The sequence below is a fragment of the Parambassis ranga genome, chromosome 14 (assembly GCF_900634625.1).
Source record: "Parambassis ranga chromosome 14, fParRan2.1, whole genome shotgun sequence".
In the NCBI taxonomy this organism is placed as follows: Eukaryota; Metazoa; Chordata; class Actinopteri; family Ambassidae; genus Parambassis; species Parambassis ranga.
Window position 1 is genome coordinate 9,920,258 of NC_041034.1, and position 20,691 is coordinate 9,940,948.

Genomic DNA, 20,691 nt, shown 5'->3' on the forward strand with positions numbered 1-20,691 from the left:
GTGTGTGTGTGTAAGGATCAGGGTTGTTGAATTGAACTTGTGGGTGTTGCAGCATCGCACCGTTGAGGTTTTGGATGATGCCTTACACTGGTTGGAGCAAACGGAAGAACCTGACGTACGCACTCGCCTGATGGATCTCGGCCACGGACACACCTGCTTCACAGCTCTTCACTTTATCTTCACAGAGTGTAGGTTACAGTCATGCTCAGCGCTCTGCTTTCATCCACTCACTCTTCTCGTCATTCATGTGAAGCTATTGATTCTTGTTTTGTTTAGTTGCCAAGTATATTCAAGACATGGGAGGACGCCATGAAAAGACCATGAAGTCACTGATGGCTAAACCTGGAAGTTATTCTATAGAATAAATAATATAATATTATATTTATATAATAATATAAAGAAAGCCTAGAGAAGGTTCAGCCTCTTCCTCATAAGCAAGAGGAACAGTTAACTCTGCTCAAGGACAGTAACGAAGAGCTCTCTTTAAAGGTTTCTGAACAGCAGAACCCCATCAACTCCCTGCCGGCTGAAAACACTCTCCATGAACAAGTGAAGGAGAGCGAAGCCAGGCTCAGACAGAAGGAGGTCCAAAAGGAGGAGGACGCAACATCTGAACTCCTCACAAAGGGGTCCTCTAGGAAGGAGCTGAAAAAGGCTAAGAGGCTGCAGAAACAACAGAGAAAGCAGGAGAATAGAAAGAAAGAAGAGGAACTCCTCACACTCCTGTTCTATAAAAAAACCATCGTGGCTGCAGAGACGAGAAGAGTATGATGAACCAGACCTGCAGTATAAAACAAAGAAGAACAAAGTGAATAAGAGGGTAAAAATTAAATTATAAATTAGGGTTCAGGACATAGAGGCCATTATAACAACACAACAACACTCTAAATGATGGAGCTGAAGCCATATGTCCAGCAGTGACCTGAGAGTGACATCATTCAGGTAATAAAAATATGAATCACTGACAGTTTACTTGCTGTTTCTCCTGCACGACGATGATCCTAAACGTCCTACCTCTGTACGTAGAACTGCACATTTTGCTTATTTTATTTTTCCTATTGCTTATTCATATTTTTATTTATTCTTATGCTTAAGTCTACTGTTTCTTTTTTATCTTAATTTAGTTGTGTATGAAGTCATATGAAGGGAACTCGCAAAGTAAGAACTTCATTGCTCAGTGTAACTGTAAAGTGCTGTGCATTTGACAATAAACTTCTTGAATCTTGAATCCTCAGTCCGAAACATTTACACAATCACCAACATGATGTGTAACTAAGATCGTGCAGTAATGTGACTTTCACACCGAGGCCTGTCCTGGTGAAAAGCGCCATGTTAGCTCATTTAATGGAGGAGCTGAAGAAGACTGGACTCCAAGCTGCTCCTGCTGATCATTTATGTTAGGAATAAAACCCAAAATATCAGCTGTTAATCACTCAAGTGCTTTTATTCCTGCAGGAAGGAGCAGTCACATACACAGACAGTTGCCTCTGTAGGAGTGCTCAAGGTCTTTTCAGAGCAGCTCCCTTCTTATACCCTCTGTTATCTAACAGACACAGCTTCTCAGAATACACACATCTTAGAATAGGCACAAGCACAATCATATATGACAGTAACATATCATGTATGAGATCATAGGTGTAACATCACATATATTTCCATAGTAAGACATATGGATAGACTGTCTCCACAAAGTCCAGCAGGCCATGCTGCTGACACAGGTTAGGTTGTTTCCAGAATTCTTCCAACAACTGCTATGCTGGACCTGAAGAACCCTATGTAAGAAACAAAGATATGAAAAGGGGAAGAAGAAGAAACAGGGGCCTGTGCTTCCATTCACATTAAGGGCGGAATAAACAGAAACACTTTCAGTTTCCTTTCCTGAAGATGACACCAAAAACTAAACAAATAAAAAATTTGAAATAAAATCTAATACATTTAAAATAAATACTGGAACATTCACACAACACAAGATTCCATCCAGACTTACTGCAGAACAGTGAGTGAAGATGGATTGCTTCATTTGGCCATCACTAGTCCTGGCTATAATCGAGGAGCGTCAAATTAATCATTACAAAACTGTTTTGATATTTTCCAGAATCACCTGTTGTATGTCCTTACGAACCAAACGTTTGGTAATACAGTAAAATGACGTGTTAAAAGTTTCACCAAGGCATCAGAAAAGGAAACATATTCATCCAAACACCTTTTTTTACAGTCTGTGTAACAGCTGTTGAGACATCAGAAACAATCAAGACGCTTTATTGTCATAGAACAACGAAATTTGGTCCGACAGCTCAGAAAAGGCAATATATACAAAAACACACAATAATACTCAAAACAGAGCTACTCCGCAGTATAATGACATGGTCAAGTCCAGCACGATGTTATAAAGTGCAGCGTAGTGCATACAAGCATATAGACTTTAATGTGTGTCGATACAAATGTCCTTGGGATGCTGTGGACAGGTAATACAATGGCATTGTTTGCACACAAATGGCACAACCATGTTGACTGTTAGCTAGCTAGCAGCTAGCTAGTTGTTAAACTCACAAATCTGAATGCCGTGAATATAGTGAAATGTCTCGTGTGTTATGTTACCGTACTAAAGTCACGTAGTAACCTGCCTGTTTATCTGATGGTTAATGTCCTCTCTATGTGTCAGGCAGGGTTACAGAGCAGTTACTGAAAGCTCAGTTTACTCCCTCAACACTAGGCTTGTGCAAAATCGTATCGTGTGCAATTAATCGTCAGAAAAACTGTAATCGATTAATATTTGCCACTTATCGATTACGGCGATTAGTGCCTCGTCATGATGACGCATTTTTGTGTGCGGCGTAGTCTCACCATCACCCGCGCACATGTGAGCCCACAATAACAATAAAAAGACAGTGGTGTTCAGTTAAATAATGCGGAGCAGCACGTTTCTAACATAAGTTCAACGTCTGTCACCATAAGCCCGAGCACGAAGAAAGCGCAACGAGGACACAACACTACACTACAGCTGTATATAGTGCCGCGACATGCATTAGGTGACGCGTGTAGCGTTGGTTGTTGCTATAGTAACTGAATTTTTGCTCGTATCAAAGGAATAAACTCCGATCTTTATTTACGGACTCCATAGCAACATAGGAAACATTACAACAGCGAAGTCTCCTCCAGCAGATATTGGAAAGAATCCCACTCAGCCGAGAATCCGCGATACGTTTAGTCATTGTGCTCCTTACGACCAAACGAAGCGCTGGAAGAACGTAATGTAGGTTGATTTGCACAGACACACATTTAAATGTGAAATTGTCCGGTTTGTTTGTTTGTTTGTTTTTTCTGCTGCTGTTCTACAGTCTGAGTGAAAACATGCACTAGTGTGGGACATATTCCAGTCACAGGTTCATTTGCGCAGACACATTTTTTAACTTGAAATAATCACTGATGTGACTTTTCTGAACTTTGTTTGTCTATTTGTCTGTTTAATTTTAATGTTGACATGCTTTGTGACCTTAAGATAAAAACATTTGAAGGACAAAGTTAATTTTAAATGTTTGCTTCATTATTATTTTGAAGCAGTTTGTGCCTCAATATTATCAATACATATTTCCATGGCTGGTTGGTGCCTACTCACCAGCTTAGCCTGTTGTGAATGAAGTAGTTAACTTGACTGATGATTTGTCGGTATCATGCTAGAACACTGTGCCAATTTAGAGTCAAAAACATGTAAGTGTCATCAATTAATCGTCAAATTAATCGTTATCGGCTAAATGCCACAATTAATCGTGATTAATTTTTTTGCCAATATCACCCAACCCTACTCAACACACAGGGCAGCTGCTCACCTTCCACTCTGAGAACAGCTGCTGCTTCTCTCCCTGTCTTTTCCTTTCTGATGTTGTCTGTATAAAAGCATGTTCTATCATATAAAAAGCCGTTTCCCTACTTTTCAAACGGAATCTCTCCTCGTACATGGCTGTGCCTGTGTTTCTCTGCCGGTAGCGATGTTAAATCAGCGTGAGTTCAGTCTGACAGCGTTTTATTTTGAAAATCCACCGGAAACGCTTTTATTCTGGTGCCTGACTTCCTGTCTGCTCGATGTAGTTGGTGCAGACAGAAAAAAAGGTTCGATCGCCACAATCAAAACATACACTTATAAATATAAATAGCGTTACTCCTCCGCTTTGCTAGCCTCAGCTAAGAAGCTAACGCGAACGATGGCTAATGCTAATAGCAGCTACGCTAGCTTACGCAAATAACATCAAAGGCTCCAACAGATGCGTGGTAGAAGGGGGCGTTTTCCTGGTTACCACAGCGCTGCAATACCGTTACTATAGTAACAGACCTAACAAAGCCAGTGGGTTTTTCGAGCGAGAGTAAAACACCGTAAAGAGAACCGTCGGTGCTGGTCGAAGCTGGAGGAGGTAACGTAAGTCCAGCTCATGCTAAAGCCTTACTGTTTGTCACATGACCCCAGGTGAGGTTAGGTTGATGTTAAATCAACTTAGAAAAGTTGGGAGGTAGCTACTGTTTACTTTCAGTTACAGTAGACGGTATTATTTGTCTGAAGACATGTTGTTGCCTTTTCTGCTGCCTCCCCACACACAATGGACATGGACAAAGATTCCTAACAAAGACACGGAGAGTTAGAGTTGTTTTCAGCATTAACCCATGTTGTAATAAGGGCCAGGTTAGCTCCTGTTAGCCTGCTAGCTTCAGCCTCGCCTAGCCAGTGCACATAGCCACCTGCTCCTATTCTTATCAGCAAGAATAAAACACATGTGATGGACCGTCAGGACACAGTGGAGCATTATATGAACAGGGAAACACTGATGTAGCAGATAAGGCAGGGCATCATTATAAACACATCCACAAGGTTTGTTGTGAATTGAGCAGTTTTATAAGCAAATAAAAATAAAGACATGCATCTTTTTGTAAGTTAGTATTTTTAGTGTTTCAGTATTATCTGCATTAAGCAGTTTGGTTCATTTTTCTATGGGATTTGCCAGTTTTTTGTCTCTGTAAATGAGAGAAGGCCTCAGATATGGAGGCTGTTAGTGTAGTAGCACCAGTATGTTTGACAAAACTGTTGTTTCACTTGGAATTAGTTTCTGTTTGTCACCGACTTTTTGTTGAATCTGTCTCTGAAATAGTCATTAAGTGTTTACTTCTGTAGGTAAAATAGTTTAACACTGTTAAAATCACTGTTAAAATCCACAGGAAATCGCAACTACTTCATATTATTATATTTCATAATATACTTATGTACTTTTTTTCAGATCATTCAGAAGGACCGAGACTTGCAGTCACAGACAAAAGGCTTGAGAGCATGCAGCAGTTCGTTAAAGACGTCAGAGAGATGAAGCTCCTGGAAGAAAAACTCAGCGAGCCTCAGATGTCCAAGAAGGAGCAAAAAAATGCAGAAAAGAAGTTGCAGAAAGAACGTGAGGAGAGGGAGAAACAGGAGAAGAAGGATCGTAAGGAGAGGGAGAAACAGGAAAAGAAAGAACGTGAGGAGAGGGAGAAACAGGAGAAGAAGGATCGAAAGGAGAGGGAGAAACAAGAGAAGAAGGATCGTAAGGAGAGGGAGAAAGTGGAAAAGAAGCAACGTAAGGAGGCAGCAAAAAATCCTTCCAGTTATGAGGAGCTGGTCTCTAAACTTTGCTCAGTCCAAAGCCAGCTAGAAACTGAGAAGCAGACTGTCCTGGAAAGAGACGGTCTGATCCACAAGCTGGCAGAAGAGAAGTGTTCCCTGCAAGAGGAGCTGGACCAGGCCAACCAGACTGTCCTGGAAAGAGACGGTCTGATCCACAAGCTGGCAGAAGAGAAGTGTTCCCTGCAAGAGGAGCTGGACCAGGCCAACCAGACTGTCCTGGAAAGAGACAGTCTGATCCACAAGCTGGCAGAAGAGAAGTGTTCCCTGCAAGAGGAGCTGGACCAGGCCAACCAGACTGTCCTGGAAAGAGACGGTCTGATCCACAAGCTGGCAGAAGAGAAGTGTTCCCTGCTAGAGGAGCTGGACCAGGCCAACCAGACTGTCCTGGAAAGAGACGGTCTGATCCACAAGCTGGCGGAAGAGAAGTGTTCCCTGCTAGAGGAGCTGGACCAGTCCATCGCTGAAACTGAAGACGTCAGCAAGGAACTGGACCAACGCACTAAAAAATGTGTGGAGTCATTAAATATGCTATCCATTCTGCAAGCTGACGTGGACCAGGCCAACCAGACTGTCCTGGAAAGAGACGGTCTGATCCACAAGCTGGCAGAAGAGAAGTGTTCCCTGCAAGAGGAGCTGGACCAGGCCAACCAGACTGTCCTGGAAAGAGACGGTCTGATCCACAAGCTGGCAGAAGAGAAGTGTTCCCTGCTAGAGGAGCTGGACCAGGCCAACCAGACTGTCCTGGAAAGAGACGGTCTGATCCACAAGCTGGCGGAAGAGAAGTGTTCCCTGCTAGAGGAGCTGGACCAGTCCATCGCTGAAACTGAAGACGTCAGCAAGGAACTGGACCAACGCACTAAAAAATGTATGGAGTCATTAAATATGCTATCCATTCTGCAAGCTGACGTGGACCAGGCCAACCAGACTGTCCTGGAAAGAGACGGTCTGATCCACAAGCTGGCAGAAGAGAAGTGTTCCCTGCAAGAGGAGCTGTACCAGGCCAACCAGACTGTCCTGGAAAGAGACGGTCTGATCCACAAGCTGGCAGAAGAGAAGTGTTCCCTGCAAGAGGAGCTGGACCAGGCCAACCAGACTGTCCTGGAAAGAGACGGTCTGATCCACAAGCTGGTAGAAGATAAGTGTTCCCTGCTAGAGGAGCTGTACCAGGCCAACCAGACTGTCCTGGAAAGAGACGGTCTGATCCACATGCTGGTGGAAGAGAAGTGTTCCCTGCTAGAGGAGCTGGACCAGGCCAACCAGACTGTCCTGGAAAGAGACGGTCTGATCCACAAGCTGGCGGAAGAGAATCGTTCCCTGCAAGAGGAGATGGACCAGGCCATCGCTGAAACTGAAGACGTCAGCAAGGAACTGGACCAACGCACTAAAAAATGTGTGGAGTCATTAAATATGCTATCCATTCTGCAAGCTGACGTGGACCAGGCCAACCAGACTGTCCTGCAAAAAGACGGTCTGAGCCATAACCTGGTGGAGGAGAAGTCTTCCCTGGAAGAGGAGCTGAAACTTGAGCAGCAGGCTATAAAAGAAAGCCTAGAGAAGGTTCAGCCTCTTCCTCATGAGCAAGAGGAACAGTTAACTCTGCTCAAGGACAGTAATGAAGAGCTCTCTTTAAAGGTTTCTGAACAGCAGAACCCCATCAACTCCCTGCCGGCTGAAAACGCAGTTCTCCATGAACAAGTGAAGGAGAGCGAAGCCAGGCTCAGACAGAAGGAGGTCCAAAAGGAGGAGGACGCAACATCTGAACTCCTCACAAAGGGGTCCTCTAGGAAGGAGCTGAAAAAGGCTAAGAGGCTGCAGAAACAACAGAGAAAGCAGGAGAATAGAAAGAAAGAAGAGGAACTCCTCACAATCCTGTTCTATACAAGTCAGGATCAGGATCCGATTTACGAGGTTAATGACGACGAAGGGGAAATTTACCTTTGTTCGTACAGACGCAGAGAAGAAAAGGATTACTGAAATGAAATATATAATAAAATATATAATAAATACCTAAAGAACATACTACTGTATAAACCTTTATATAGTAAAGAGCATGACATGAATGTTCCAGTATGAATGTACAGTGTCTGAGTGACTGTTACAGTTCAGAGTTCAGTAGTTTGATTGAGACAGGCAGGAATGACTTCCTGTGTCTCTCAGTGGTGCATCGTGGGAGTCGGAGTCTGTTGCTGAACAAGCTCCTGTAGCTGTTCAGTACAGTGTGGAGTGGGTGGGAGGGACAGTCCAGTATGGCCTTTATTTTGGACAACATCCTCCTCTGACACACCTCTGTCAGAGAGTCCAGTTCCTCTCCCACAACATGGCCGGCCTTCCTGATGATTCTGTTGAGTCTGTTGATGTCCCTCACCCTCAGACTGCTGCCCCAGCAGACAACAGCATACATGATGGCACTGGCCACCACAGACTCATAAAACATCCTCATCATCGTCCTGCAGATGTTGAAGGACCTCAGAAGGTAGAGGCGACTTCCTGTAGACAGTGTCCACGTTCTTACTCCAGTCCAGTTTGTGGTCCAAGTGCATTCCCAGGTATTTGTACTCCTCCACCACCTCCACACTGACCCCTTTGATGCTGGTAGGGGTCACTGGAGCCTTTGTCCTCCTCAGATCCAAAACCATAAACCATAAACCAAAAAAAACCATCGTGGCTGCAGAGACAAGAAGAGTATAATGAACCAGACCTGCAGTATAAAACAAAGAAGAACAAAGCGAATAAGAGGCAGCAGAACCTTACAGCTTACAAGCTTCCAATAAAAGCTGTCAACTAAAACAACATCTGACAGTTGTGCAAAAAAATCTCAGATTTTTACTTGTTTTTTTCCAGAATTCGACAATTCTGAGGGAAAAAAGTCTCAGTAAATTCTCAGATTTAGGTCCACCTCCAAGAAGAAGCCCTCTTGTCTCTCTCTCACACACACACTTTAAAAAAAATAAAAAATAGCCTATAAGTGTCATATTGTTAAATATTTAATAAGATATAACAATATAAATAATAACAGGTGGTGGTTCTGGTTTATTTACCATATGAGTGGTTCAAGCGCAGAACCTAATTAATGCTGACTGTGGTGTTAGGTAGAGATGAGGACTCGCAGTTTATTCATTAGGACTTGGGTCACACTTAATTTGACGCTCCTCGATTATAGCCAGGACTAGTGATGGCCAAATGAAGCAATCCATCTTCACTCACTGTTCTGCAGTAAGTCTGGATGGAATCTTGTGTTGTGTGAAATATCTTCCAGGTTCAAGCCTCAAGTCACTGACGGCAAGTCTAAGTCAAGTCTCTTAATGTTCAGTGTTCGTGTTTAATAGTGTTTAACCCTCATGCGTTGTTCGGGACATTTTTGTCCTCTGAGAGAAATTTTTCTGTTTATTTTGGCCATAACTTTGTCAATATGTGGACAAATTGAATCATTTTTCCTCAATAAGCTTAATTTTACATAAATTTTGTTAATATGATTTTAAAATTTTTCATAGGTCAACGGTACACTGTGGGCAAATTTTACCCCCTAATGTGTTGTTCGGGGACAAAAACGTCCCCTAACTTTAACGGTTTTAAAAATATATTAGATAAATATTTTTTTGAAATTTTTTTGCATAGACCTTTTAATTAACTTCAGTTCTAATCAACAGTAGTGAAAAAATCATTTTCCCCCAGGATTTTAACCCTTTAATCACCAATTTTATAAGGGGTGGTGCTGAAAATTGAAAAAAAAAAACACAAAATGGCTCATTTTTAATAGAAAAGGTGAATGTGGACTGGATTCTTTTGAACCTTTATTACAGTCTTGGTCATGTCAAACATCAGTAAAAAAATTGACTTGATTGCATTATTAGTTTTTGCACAGCACTGGATTTTCTTTTTTTCTCCCTAATGTGTTGTTCGGGGACAAAAACGTCCCCTAACTTTAACGGTTTTAAAAATATATTAGATAAATATATTTTTGAATTTTTTTTGCATAGACCTTTTCATTAACTTCAGTTCTAATCAACAGTAGTGAAAAAATCATTTTCCCCCAGGATTTTAACCCTTTAATCACCAATTTTATAAGGGGTGGTGCTGAAAATTGAAAAAAAAACACACAAAATGGCTCATTTTTAATAGAAAAGGTGAATGTGGACTGGATTCTTTTGAACCTTTATTACAGTCTTGGTCATGTCAAACATCAGTAAAAAAATTGACTTTATTGCATTATTAGTTTTTGCACAGCACTGGATTTTCTTTTTTTCTCCCATTTTGTCCCATAGACTTACATTATAAACACACTTTTTTTGACTGCACAGCCATGGCACTAAATAATCATGCATTCTTGATTGTTGGTGGTTTACCCTGTTGGTAGGAGGTAACATTTGTGATTTTTACAGTTAACAACTTAATTACCATATTAACCCTTTACCTGCAGGCCTGTGCTCATGTACTGTAGTTTCTGGCTTAAGTATATGGAGTTATAGGGAGTATTTTAGCACATAATTGTGTGTCTACACACTGTGTGTGTATGTTAGAGAGGAAGAGAGCCATTTGCACACTGTCAGGGAAGGAAAGTCAGGAAAATAAAGTTACTAAGTAAGTGAAGTGTACCTAATTCAGACGTACAACGGCAATGCATAAGCATGTAAAATGAAAACATCCAGGAGTTCTGGCGTCTGAAGTTGTGGATGGGTAAAATAGCTGTTTTTTTTTTTTTTTTTAGCTTTCGGAAAACACGTCCTCCAGTAGAGTGACTTTACTTTTAGGTTAGTGTCTCAGTTGAGATCACTGAATTAGTCTAAGTGAGGTCTAAGTGCCCCTTTTCCATGGTGTGTTGCGCTCCACACGACCATACGTACATGTGCATGTTACTAAATAGACACCATAGATAGATAACTTGATAACATAATAAATAATCATTGACTAACCAAATCTAATCTACAGTTTAGTCCCCTACTAAAATTAGTATTAAAAGTAGTTTAGTAAAGTAAAGTAAAGTAAATTTGTTGCAGCCCTAAAAGTAAGTGCCGGGCCCTTTGATGCTGAGAGGTTCAGACTAAACAAAACAAAAACACTAGTGGACTTGCATGCATCCTCCTGGTCATTTAATGGTGACAAGAGCAGCAAGCAGCATGAAGAGAGGATTCACCTGTGCATGAGTGAAGGATTCACTTGTGAACGAATGAAGGATTCGCTTGTGAACAAGTGACGGATCTACTTGTGCAGCCTTCACAGCTTCACAGCCTGGCCCTTCATAGAGCCAGGCTGCACAATCATTTCCAGAGATTGTGCACAAGTGAATCCTCTCTTCATGTTGCTTTCTGCTCTTCTCACCATCAAATGACCACAAGGTCACATGTAAGACCACTTGCCTTTTTGTTTTGTTTAGTCTGCACCTGTAGACATCAAAGGGCCACACGTGCATAGCAACACTTTCTTTGTTTTTGTTTACTATGAAGACTCTGTGGTTGTGTGTACTCACAGACAACAAGATCAGTGTGCAAATGGCTCTCTTCCTCTCTAACATACACACACAGTGTGTAGACACACAATTATGTGCTAAAATACTCCCTATAACTCCATATACAAGCCAGAAACTACACTACATGAGCACAGGCCTGCAGGTAAAGGGTTAATATGGTAATTAAGTTGTTAACTGTAAAAATCACAAATTTTACCTCCTACCAACAGGGTAAACCACCAACAATCAAGAATGCATGATTATGTAGTGCCATGGCTGTGCAGTCAAAAAAGTGTGTTTATAATGTAAGTCTATGGGACAAAATGGGAGAAAAGAAGAAAATCCAGTGCTGTGCAAAAACTAATAATGCAATAAAGTCAATTTTTTTACTGATGTTTGACATGACCAAGACTGTAATAAAGGTTCAAAAGAATCCAGTCCACATTCACCTTTTCTATTAAAAATGAGCCATTTTGTGTGTTTTTTTTTCAATTTTCAGCACCACCCCTTATAAAATTGGTGATTAAAGGGTTAAAATCCTGGGGGAAAATGATTTTTTCACTACTGTTGATTAGAACTGAAGTTAATTAAAAGGTCTATGCAAAAAAATTTCAAAAAAATATTTATCTAATATATTTTTAAAACCGTTAAAGTTAGGGGACGTTTTTGTCCCCGAACAACACATTAGGGAGAAAAAAAGAAAATCCAGTGCTGTGCAAAAACTAATAATGCAATCAAGTCAATTTTTTTACTGATGTTTGACATGACCAAGACTGTAATAAAGGTTCAAAAGAATCCAGTCCACATTCACCTTTTCTATTAAAAATGAGCCATTTTGTGTGTTTTTTTTTCAATTTTCAGCACCACCCCTTATAAAATTGGTGATTAAAGGGTTAAAATCCTGGGGGAAAATGATTTTTTCACTACTGTTGATTAGAACTGAAGTTAATGAAAAGGTCTATGCAAAAAAAATTCAAAAATATATTTATCTAATATATTTTTAAAACCGTTAAAGTTAGGGGACGTTTTTGTCCCCGAACAACACATTAGTGAGAAAAAAAGAAAATCCAGTGCTGTGCAAAAACTAATAATGCAATCAAGTCAATTTTTTTACTGATGTTTGACATGACCAAGACTGTAATAAAGGTTCAAAAGAATCCAGTCCACATTCACCTTTTCTATTAAAAATGAGCCATTTTGTGTTTTTTTTTTTCAATTTTCAGCACCACCCCTTATAAAATTGGTGATTAAAGGGTTAAAATCCTGGGGGAAAATGATTTTTTCACTACTGTTGATTAGAACTGAAGTTAATTAAAAGGTCTATGCAAAAAAATTTCAAAAAAATATTTATCTAATATATTTTTAAAACCGTTAAAGTTAGGGGACGTTTTTGTCCCCGAACAACACATTAGGGTAGTGTTTGCGAACAATGCATGAGGGTTAATAGTGTCTAAAATGCCAATGTGACTGTTCCGTTCAGTTGCAGGGATACTTTCTTCATTTCTGGTTTTGTAATTCTTCTATGATGTCAAAACATTTGGAACACTTGATTTTTCATGCTATTGAGTATAAATTCCTAAATATAGCTTACAGAGATATAATCTCCTTTTAGATATAGATAAGAAACTTTATCAGTATATTCAAAAATTGAGCTAAAAAAAATTGTAAAAAAAGATTGTATTGATTTTGTCACAGCAGACAGAAGATTTTGTTCATATTTATCCTAGGCTGAGGGGCAGATGAGCACAGACAGGCATGCTCTGAATAGAACAGAGTATTGACCCATCCAAAGTGTGAGAGACCGCAGCGTTACAATTAATATGATCAATTATTATGCAGCCACTGTGGAAAAAACAGCAAAGCAGTCATAGCAACTAAAATCATTTGTTCATGTCCTTCAAAACAAATTTGCATAAAACAGGAAGGTCCTATTTTCATAAACAATGAACGATGTAAAAGACTATTCAGCCTGTTTATGTCCACAGCTGCAGTGAAACAGGCTGCAAACAGAACATGTAGACTCAAACTACAGGACATCTGAGGTTTGTGCATAACCCTTGTTTCATTAAACAAAGAGGTCATGCATTTGTATTCCTGTTCATGCTCTCTATGGTGGACTGGTCACGTTGATAACATCCTCCTGGTTAAACTGACAGTTGCAGCCATGATCCCGATGGGCCGCGGTTTGTGTCTTCCTTCTCCAGCCACCGTCCACCAGCTGTTCTCTGTGGCACGAGATGCCAGCATCATCCCTGATATCTCCTTGGATCCCGTCCTCACAACCTTCCTGTCACTGGACTCCTCAGCAGCACTGCAGCATCGATATGGTTTCCTGCAGCGGGGTATGAGCGGAGAGCAGCAAGCGGCGTTCAGACAGAGCCTGATCGGAGAGCTGGGGGGCAGCAGGGTCACCTATGGAGGAGTAGGGGTCATTGCTCTGGCTCTGTCCATGCTTTTTGACCAGGTTGCCCAACATGTAGGCAAAGCTGTTCAGTTTTGTGTGTTTTTTGTAGAAAAAAAAATCAAAAATTGTTATCTTATCAGGTCCGAGTGCAAGGATCATCCACAGAGGGCCATCTATCAACGCAGGGACCCCAGGCCATGATGATTTTTGGCATCAGTACCTCTTCAAGAATTGGCCAGCTAATTAACAGCTACCTCCGCCTCATTCCTGGCATCGCCAACAACCAGGAGACAATGGCCGAAACCACGGAGCTCTACGACAGTTTGCTGAAACTTGAACTGCTTGATCATTATGAGAGGATGATTAACAAGAAGAGAATGAGCTCAGTGTCCATGCAGCAGTGGTTGGCAGGAGCAGCTTTTCACCTGCACCTGAGACTGCACCAGGTAAGGATGGGCAGGCGAAAACTCCAGATGAAACATGTCAATGACCATATGGTGCAGTATCCACATGCTTTTTTGTGCCTTAAACTGTTGCCTACATTACTCACAATGCAACTTAAGTAAGAGCTCTGTTATGTCTGACAAGGTGCTAAAAAACAGACAAGCTCAGATATACTTTTGTTCTTCTTCCAACAGGTCCGTCTGAACTCTGTGCCTTTGGGATCTGCTAAATCACTGCGTTTTTCTTATAAGACAGGACTGAATCACCTGATTCAGGGCTACGCAGCTTATCTGCGCAGAAACATACAGGAGACTGCAGCTCCAGGCCCACATCACACTGCAATCAATGCAGCCAGTGGTCCAAAAGAAACCAGTGCAACCAATACAACATGCTCCAGCAGTGTCCTTTTTAATATCAGTTTGGTCAGTCCAAGTGTCTCGGCTGATATATTCAATGACTCTACCACACCCAATTCAACTGCTGGAAGCTGTAAAACTCATGGCTCCACAGAGGACGTTGGACTCAACGAAGACAGGAAGGGAAACAATGACACCACTGTAGGTATGATAAATAAAAACACACTCAATATTTCTGCTGGGCACAGCAGGAAGGAGGAAGAACACATGTTAGTCATCGAGCCTTGGAGAAACGTCACAACGTGCAGCACCATCCCTGTGAGTCTTCGGCCATTCAGCAAGCTCTGGTGACCCGCATTATCAACGCTCAGGACCTGGAGCGGAACAGAAACTTTTTCATTTACCGAGAGAAAGCCTTCCAGAACCTCCTCAGACAGAGGGAGGACTTTGAGCTGAGGTCAAATTAGATCATACATCACAGGCAGATCATATTCATTGATCATGCACTTGTTGAATTAATGTAGATGAAGTATGGATGTCCTCAGATGTCACCTGGAGTCAGGTGAACCATCTCCAGCTTAACACCTCAAAGACTAAGGAGCTGGTCATCGACTTCAGGAAGTCCAGCCCACAGCCACGTCCAGTGACCGTCAGGGACGACGAGGTGGAGATTGTAGGCAACTACAAGTACCTCGGGTTGTGGCTGGACAACAAGCTGGACTGGACATGCTGTACAGATCACCTGTACAAGAAGGGCCAGAGCCGACTGTACTTCCTGCGAAGACTGGGAGCCTTCAACATCTGCAGGAAACTCCTGTGGATGTTCTACCAGTCTGTGGTGGCCAGTACACTTTTTTATGCTGTTGTCTGTTGGGGGGGTAACATAAACAAAAGGTGTGCTAACAGGCTGGACAGACTTATCAGGTGGGCCGGCTCTGTGGTCGGCATGAAGCTGGACTCCCTGGTGACAGTGGCAGAGAGGAGAACACTAAGAAAACTCCTGGCTATTGTGGACGATGCCAGTCATCCTCTGCACACTGTCATCAGCGCTCAGAGGAGCCAGAACAGTCACAGGCTGCTCCTCCCCAAGAGCAGGACCAACAGACTCAGAGACTCCTTTGTGCCCCGATCCATCAAACTCTACAACTCTGCTTTTGGCAGGAGGGGGAGAAGGAAGGGAGGAGCACAGCCCGCCTGATACAACACACGTGCAATAATTTACATGTGCAATAATCCTGTACCATTTATGCTGCTGTGCAATGTTTGTTTACATTTACTGCACTATACTACATTACCATTTATGCTGCTGTGCAAATTTTTTGTACACAATTCCTTTACATTACTGCACTATATCACATGACAATCTATGCTGGTGTGCAATGTTTGTAAATAATTCCTTTATTTTTTACTGCACTATATTCTATTTTATTCTATTTTATCTTATTCTATTTAACTCTTGCTCTGACTGTTGGTGTTGTAGTGCTGCTGGTACCCAAATTTCCCCGAGGGACCTTCCCAAAGGGATTAATAAAGTATATTCTATTCTATTCTATTCTAAGAGAAAATAAAACTGTTTTGACATTTCATTTATTTGTAGTATTACATGTGAAACTGATGCAAAGTAAAATAAAACATCACGGGTGTTCTCAGATTCTGTAAACAAATATCTAACAGTCTGCATCTAATGTATTGAATAAATCAAATTAAAAACAGCATTGTGTATCTGTAGAGGGCGCCATCACCCACCTCTCCTCACCGGAAGCCAGCAGAGGAGAAGAAGAAGAATCTCTCCTCCCGCCCCTTCAAACGTTGTTGTTGGATTGCTGCTGCGCTGCATGCGCGAGAAGTGCTTCACTTCCGCACACTAATATGAACAGTATATACGAAGACCACAGCTAAAGACCACAGCTATCCGGAGGTATGTGATTTTGTTGTATAACTTTTATCAAACGCTGTTTCTACTTCAGCTAGCTAAACTGCTCTCCGGGCTTAGCTCGCGGTTAGCTGCGTGCGGTGAAACAAAGTAAAGGGAAAGTGTTGGAAGGTTGCTGAACAACAGTTAAAGTGTGTCACCTTATCAGGAAATATATGTAACGTTACTACTACTGGACACAGAAGTATTTAATTTACTTCACGGGAGGAGTTACTTACTCCTAGTAGTGACTGCGCACGTTAGCTTGTTTGCTACAATGCTAACAATTGAAGGAGTGGCTTTATTTCCTGGTAGGTTGTGTTTCATAAACATACCCCCAAAAAAGAAAAACGCTAATTTGGCGGACTGTTGTTTTAAATGTAATTACCCAAAACAGTGAACGACTTTATCTGTACACTGTCTGAATTAACTACGTGCCTAGAAGACAACTGAACAGTCAATAGAAAGACTCTCAGGTGTATTACAGGTAAGCTAGCTAGTTTTGCTATTGGGCTGCATCTAACAATGCTAATAGCGCTGAGTCAGACTAGTGATGGGAAATATACAGAGCTCAGTGTTGTCAATGAAACAATATTTGTGAAAACAAGCGCTCGACAGTTAGTATTTTCCCCCCCAATCATTATTTTATCACTTTGTGTTTTAAATAAAGCTTTATGTAGCTGTCGGAGACTCGGAACCGACGTTTGGGCTGTGTCGGAAGTAGCCCGGTCAGCTATGAATGAGCACCCGACATGTGCGTGTCGTGACTCGTGTGTTTCGTTTTTGTTGAACAGAGAGCTACAGAACAAAGAATCACACCTCACTGAGAGAGAATGTCATTAATGTTTGTTATCATCTTTCTCTTTTTAAGTCTCATACTGAGTGAATGTGCTGTCTGTTTTACATATGGACACATGGAACCGCAGGGTTGTGATTTAATGACACGTGTCAGTTTTTTTCTCTCTATGAAACATGCTGAACTATAATAAAACTCTTAAGTACTGTCAGACCTGGCTGGATGGCATTAAGGAGCCATACAACGACTATACATTATTTACAATATTACATTATTAATTATTAATTGTAACCGGAAGGTTACTGGACAACCCTGCTATACTTGGGCAAGACACTTTACCTGCATAGCCTCCAGTGTACTCACTGGTGTATGGCACTCTTTGCTGGGCTGCCTTAAGCAATTTCCCCATTGTGGGACTAATACAGGTTTCAAATTTTATTTATTAAAATATAGATATTACTGTTTTCTATTGGTCATTGATAAACTTTTGTTTTTCTTTTTGCTACAGAAAAATGATACAGTTATCACTTTTCGTCCACAAGGTAAGGAACATTCGAGGCATTTCATGCAGCAATGTCATAAATATTTACTCAACAATTTGATCACATATTTACTCACTAACAGTGATTGCACCTCCATCAGCTGACATCTAACCTAGACTCTAACTAAAGCTTTTAAATTACACCTTCAACAGGCACATTGACTCTTAAATTAGTGATTTCTGAGCCTGGATTTACTTACAGTGGCTTGCAAAAGTATTCATACCCCTTGAACTTTTCCACATTTTCTCACATTATGCAAAAGTATTCAGCCCCCATGAGGCAATACGTTGTGGAACCCCCTTTTGCTGCAATTATAGCTGCAAGTCTTTTGGGGTATGTCTCTACCAGCTTTGCACATCTACAGACTGAAATCTTTGCCCATTCTTCATTGCAAAACAATTCAAACTGAGTCAAATTAGATGGAGAACGTTTCTGAACAGCAGTTTTCAGATCTTGCCACAGATTCTCGATTGTATTTAGGTCTGGACTTTGACTGGGTCATTCTAACACATTAATATGTTTCATTTTAAACAATTCCACTGTAGCTTTGGCTTTATGTTTAGGGTTGTTGTCCTGTTGGAAGGTGAATCTCCGCCCCAGTATCAAGTGTTTTGCAGACTCCAACAGGTTTTCCTCCAAGATTGCCCTGTATTTGGCTCCATCCATCTTCCCATCAACTCTGACCTGCTTCCCTGTCCCTGCTGAAGAGAAGCAGCCCCAGAGCACGATGCTGCCACCACCATGTTTGACAGTGGGTATGGTGTGTTCAGAGTGATGTGCAGTGTTAGGTTTCCGCCACATATAGCGTTTTGCATTTAGGCCAAAAAGTTCAATTTTGGTCTCATCTGACCAGAGTGCCTTCTTCCACATGATTGCTAGGTCACTCACATGGCTTCTGGCAAACTGCAAACAGGACTTCTTGTGGTTTTCTTTAACAATGGCTTTCTTAATGCCACTCTTCAATTAAGTCCAGATTTGTGCAGTGCATGACTGATAGTTTTCCCATGGCCAGATTCCCCCACCTTAGCTGTAGATCTCTGCAATTCATCCACAGTCACTATGGGCCTCTTGGCTGCGTCTCTGATCAGTGCTCTCCTTGTTTGGCCTGTTAGTTTAGGTGGATGACCATGTCTCAGTAGGTTTACAGTTGTGCCATACTCCTTCCATTCGCCGATGATGGACTGAACAGTGGTCTGTGAGATGTTCAAAGCTTGGGAAATCTTTGTATAGCCTAACCCTGCTTTAAATATCACCACAACTTTATTCCTGACCTGTCTGCTGTGTTCCTTGCACTTCATGATGCTGTTTGCGCCCCAGTATTCTCTCAACAAACCACAGAGGCCGTCACAGAACAGCTGTATTTGGACTGAGATTAAATTACACACAGGTTGACTGTATCTAGTCATTAGGTCAACATTCGATCAGTCAGAAATCATCAGGCAACTTCTGAAGGCAATTGGATGCATTCAGAGAAAAGGGGGCTGAATACTTTTGCACACTGCACCTTTCAGTTTTTTATTTGTAAAAAAAAAAAAATTAACTCATGTTTAACTTTCTTTCTACGTCACAACTGTATGCCACTTTGTGTTGGTCTTTCACATAACATTCCAATAAAATATATTTATTTTTGTGGGAATAATGTGAGAAAATGTGGAAAAGTTCAAGGGGTATGAATACTTTTGCAAGCCACTGTACAGGCATCCCAGATTAGAGTGTAGAAAGTAATGTTGTGCCCTACTTTGCTTGGATGACTTGGACAGTGTGATTTAATTTTACAATACAGGGCTCTAGACTAACTTTTTGCACTGGTTGCACTGGTGTGCCTAACTTTTTTTCTTGTGCACCGGCACAAAATGTAGGTGCACCGCATCACACTTAATCCATATATTTTTGTACGCATCAGTACATTTTGTACATATGAACGGGCTTAATAATCACATATCATCCTAAAATGAATTTGGACCTTGTGTAATGAACACAATACTTTTTAAATGGGCGTTTGTCATGTAACCATGTACTGTAACTCCTTAAAACGAGTGAATCAGCCTTCATGAATGCAACCACACAGGTCAAATAATACTGTCCGTCAGACCTGTTCTGTCTGTTATAATGCTACGAGCACGTCACGCCCCCTCCCTGAACATTACCGGCTCGTTATCATCACTCATTCAGGTCAACAGCACATTAGCAAAACCTGCATAGTAGCAACAAATTTTCCTCCGCCGCTACATGTTCACCTAAACTGAAGTTTCTGCTGTTCAGCAGCGAAATGTGTCTGTGTGTTCACGCGGTGCAATGAGAGGGCCGTATGAGGAGTTATACACACAAAAGTCCGGGCCGAAACAAACTTGTTCTTGTTCTCGTCACCTCGGGTAACGTGGAGTATAGAAAAAGCTTTAGCACACAGCATCAGCTCTGCACAGCTTATGTCCACGTTCTTCTTCTTCTGGATTTCCTGCGGTCTCGGCTGACTACAGCAGACACGTTTTCAAAAATACACACACGGGGGTCCCATCCTTCACTGTCTCTGATTGGTTTAGACCACGATATGAGCCTGATGTGTGTCTGTTGTTCAGAGTAATTTGGCTCATTAGATTATGATCAGTCAAAACAAGAGTAATGTCAGTTTGGTAACCTTTTTATTTATAATTTTATGTGGAAAAAGTATAGTTCAGTTTTCTTAAATATATAAATGAAACGGTGAGTCCTTCATATGGAGCATTTCTTGTAAGCTGTTTTTTTTTTAATGCCTGTTCTTTTGTTGTTTATAGAGTCAGTTTTTGAACGATGGAGTCAGATCCCACTTGAAATCAAAAAGGAGGCTGGACAGCGGATGAAAATCTGTGTCTTTTGGCTTCCTATTCTATTGCAGCGGGACGAGTCCAGCAATGCTGTTTGCTGGGCTGCAGAAATAGGTCTAATCAGCTCAAAGTAAGCATTGCTAGCAGCCAACAATTTCCTTCCTGACTGTTTCAGGATGCTAATAAGTTTGTCATTGTCTCTTTGTAGGAACACAGAGGACCTACGTCTGAAGCACCTGCGCAAGATTGAGACAGTGGAGACAATCCTCAGAGCCTTGGAGCAAGGATCTGTAAGTTAACTGAGCCAGAGACTAAAGTTAGTGCCACCATCTCTGCCCATGAGCACAACTAGTGC

At 41.5% G+C, this 20,691-nt stretch overlaps 2 protein-coding genes across 2 annotated transcripts; both read left to right on the plus strand.

Moving 5' to 3' along the window:
* The first annotated feature begins 715 nt into the window (after positions 1 to 715).
* LOC114446524 (protein PXR1-like) lies at positions 716 to 7,612 on the plus strand. Its single transcript, XM_028422171.1, has 3 exons — positions 716 to 942; positions 5,262 to 5,796; positions 7,588 to 7,612. The coding sequence occupies exons 2-3, from the start codon at positions 5,312 to 5,314 to the stop codon at positions 7,610 to 7,612; spliced, it is 510 nt and encodes a 169-aa protein (XP_028277972.1). The 5' UTR covers positions 716 to 942; positions 5,262 to 5,311.
* Positions 7,613 to 7,996: 384 nt separating this feature from the next.
* LOC114446266 (uncharacterized) lies at positions 7,997 to 14,951 on the plus strand. Its single transcript, XM_028421768.1, has 4 exons — positions 7,997 to 8,184; positions 13,286 to 13,557; positions 13,626 to 13,931; positions 14,124 to 14,951. The coding sequence occupies exons 2-4, from the start codon at positions 13,426 to 13,428 to the stop codon at positions 14,634 to 14,636; spliced, it is 951 nt and encodes a 316-aa protein (XP_028277569.1). The 5' UTR covers positions 7,997 to 8,184; positions 13,286 to 13,425; the 3' UTR covers positions 14,637 to 14,951.
* The last annotated feature ends 5,740 nt before the right edge of the window (positions 14,952 to 20,691 follow it).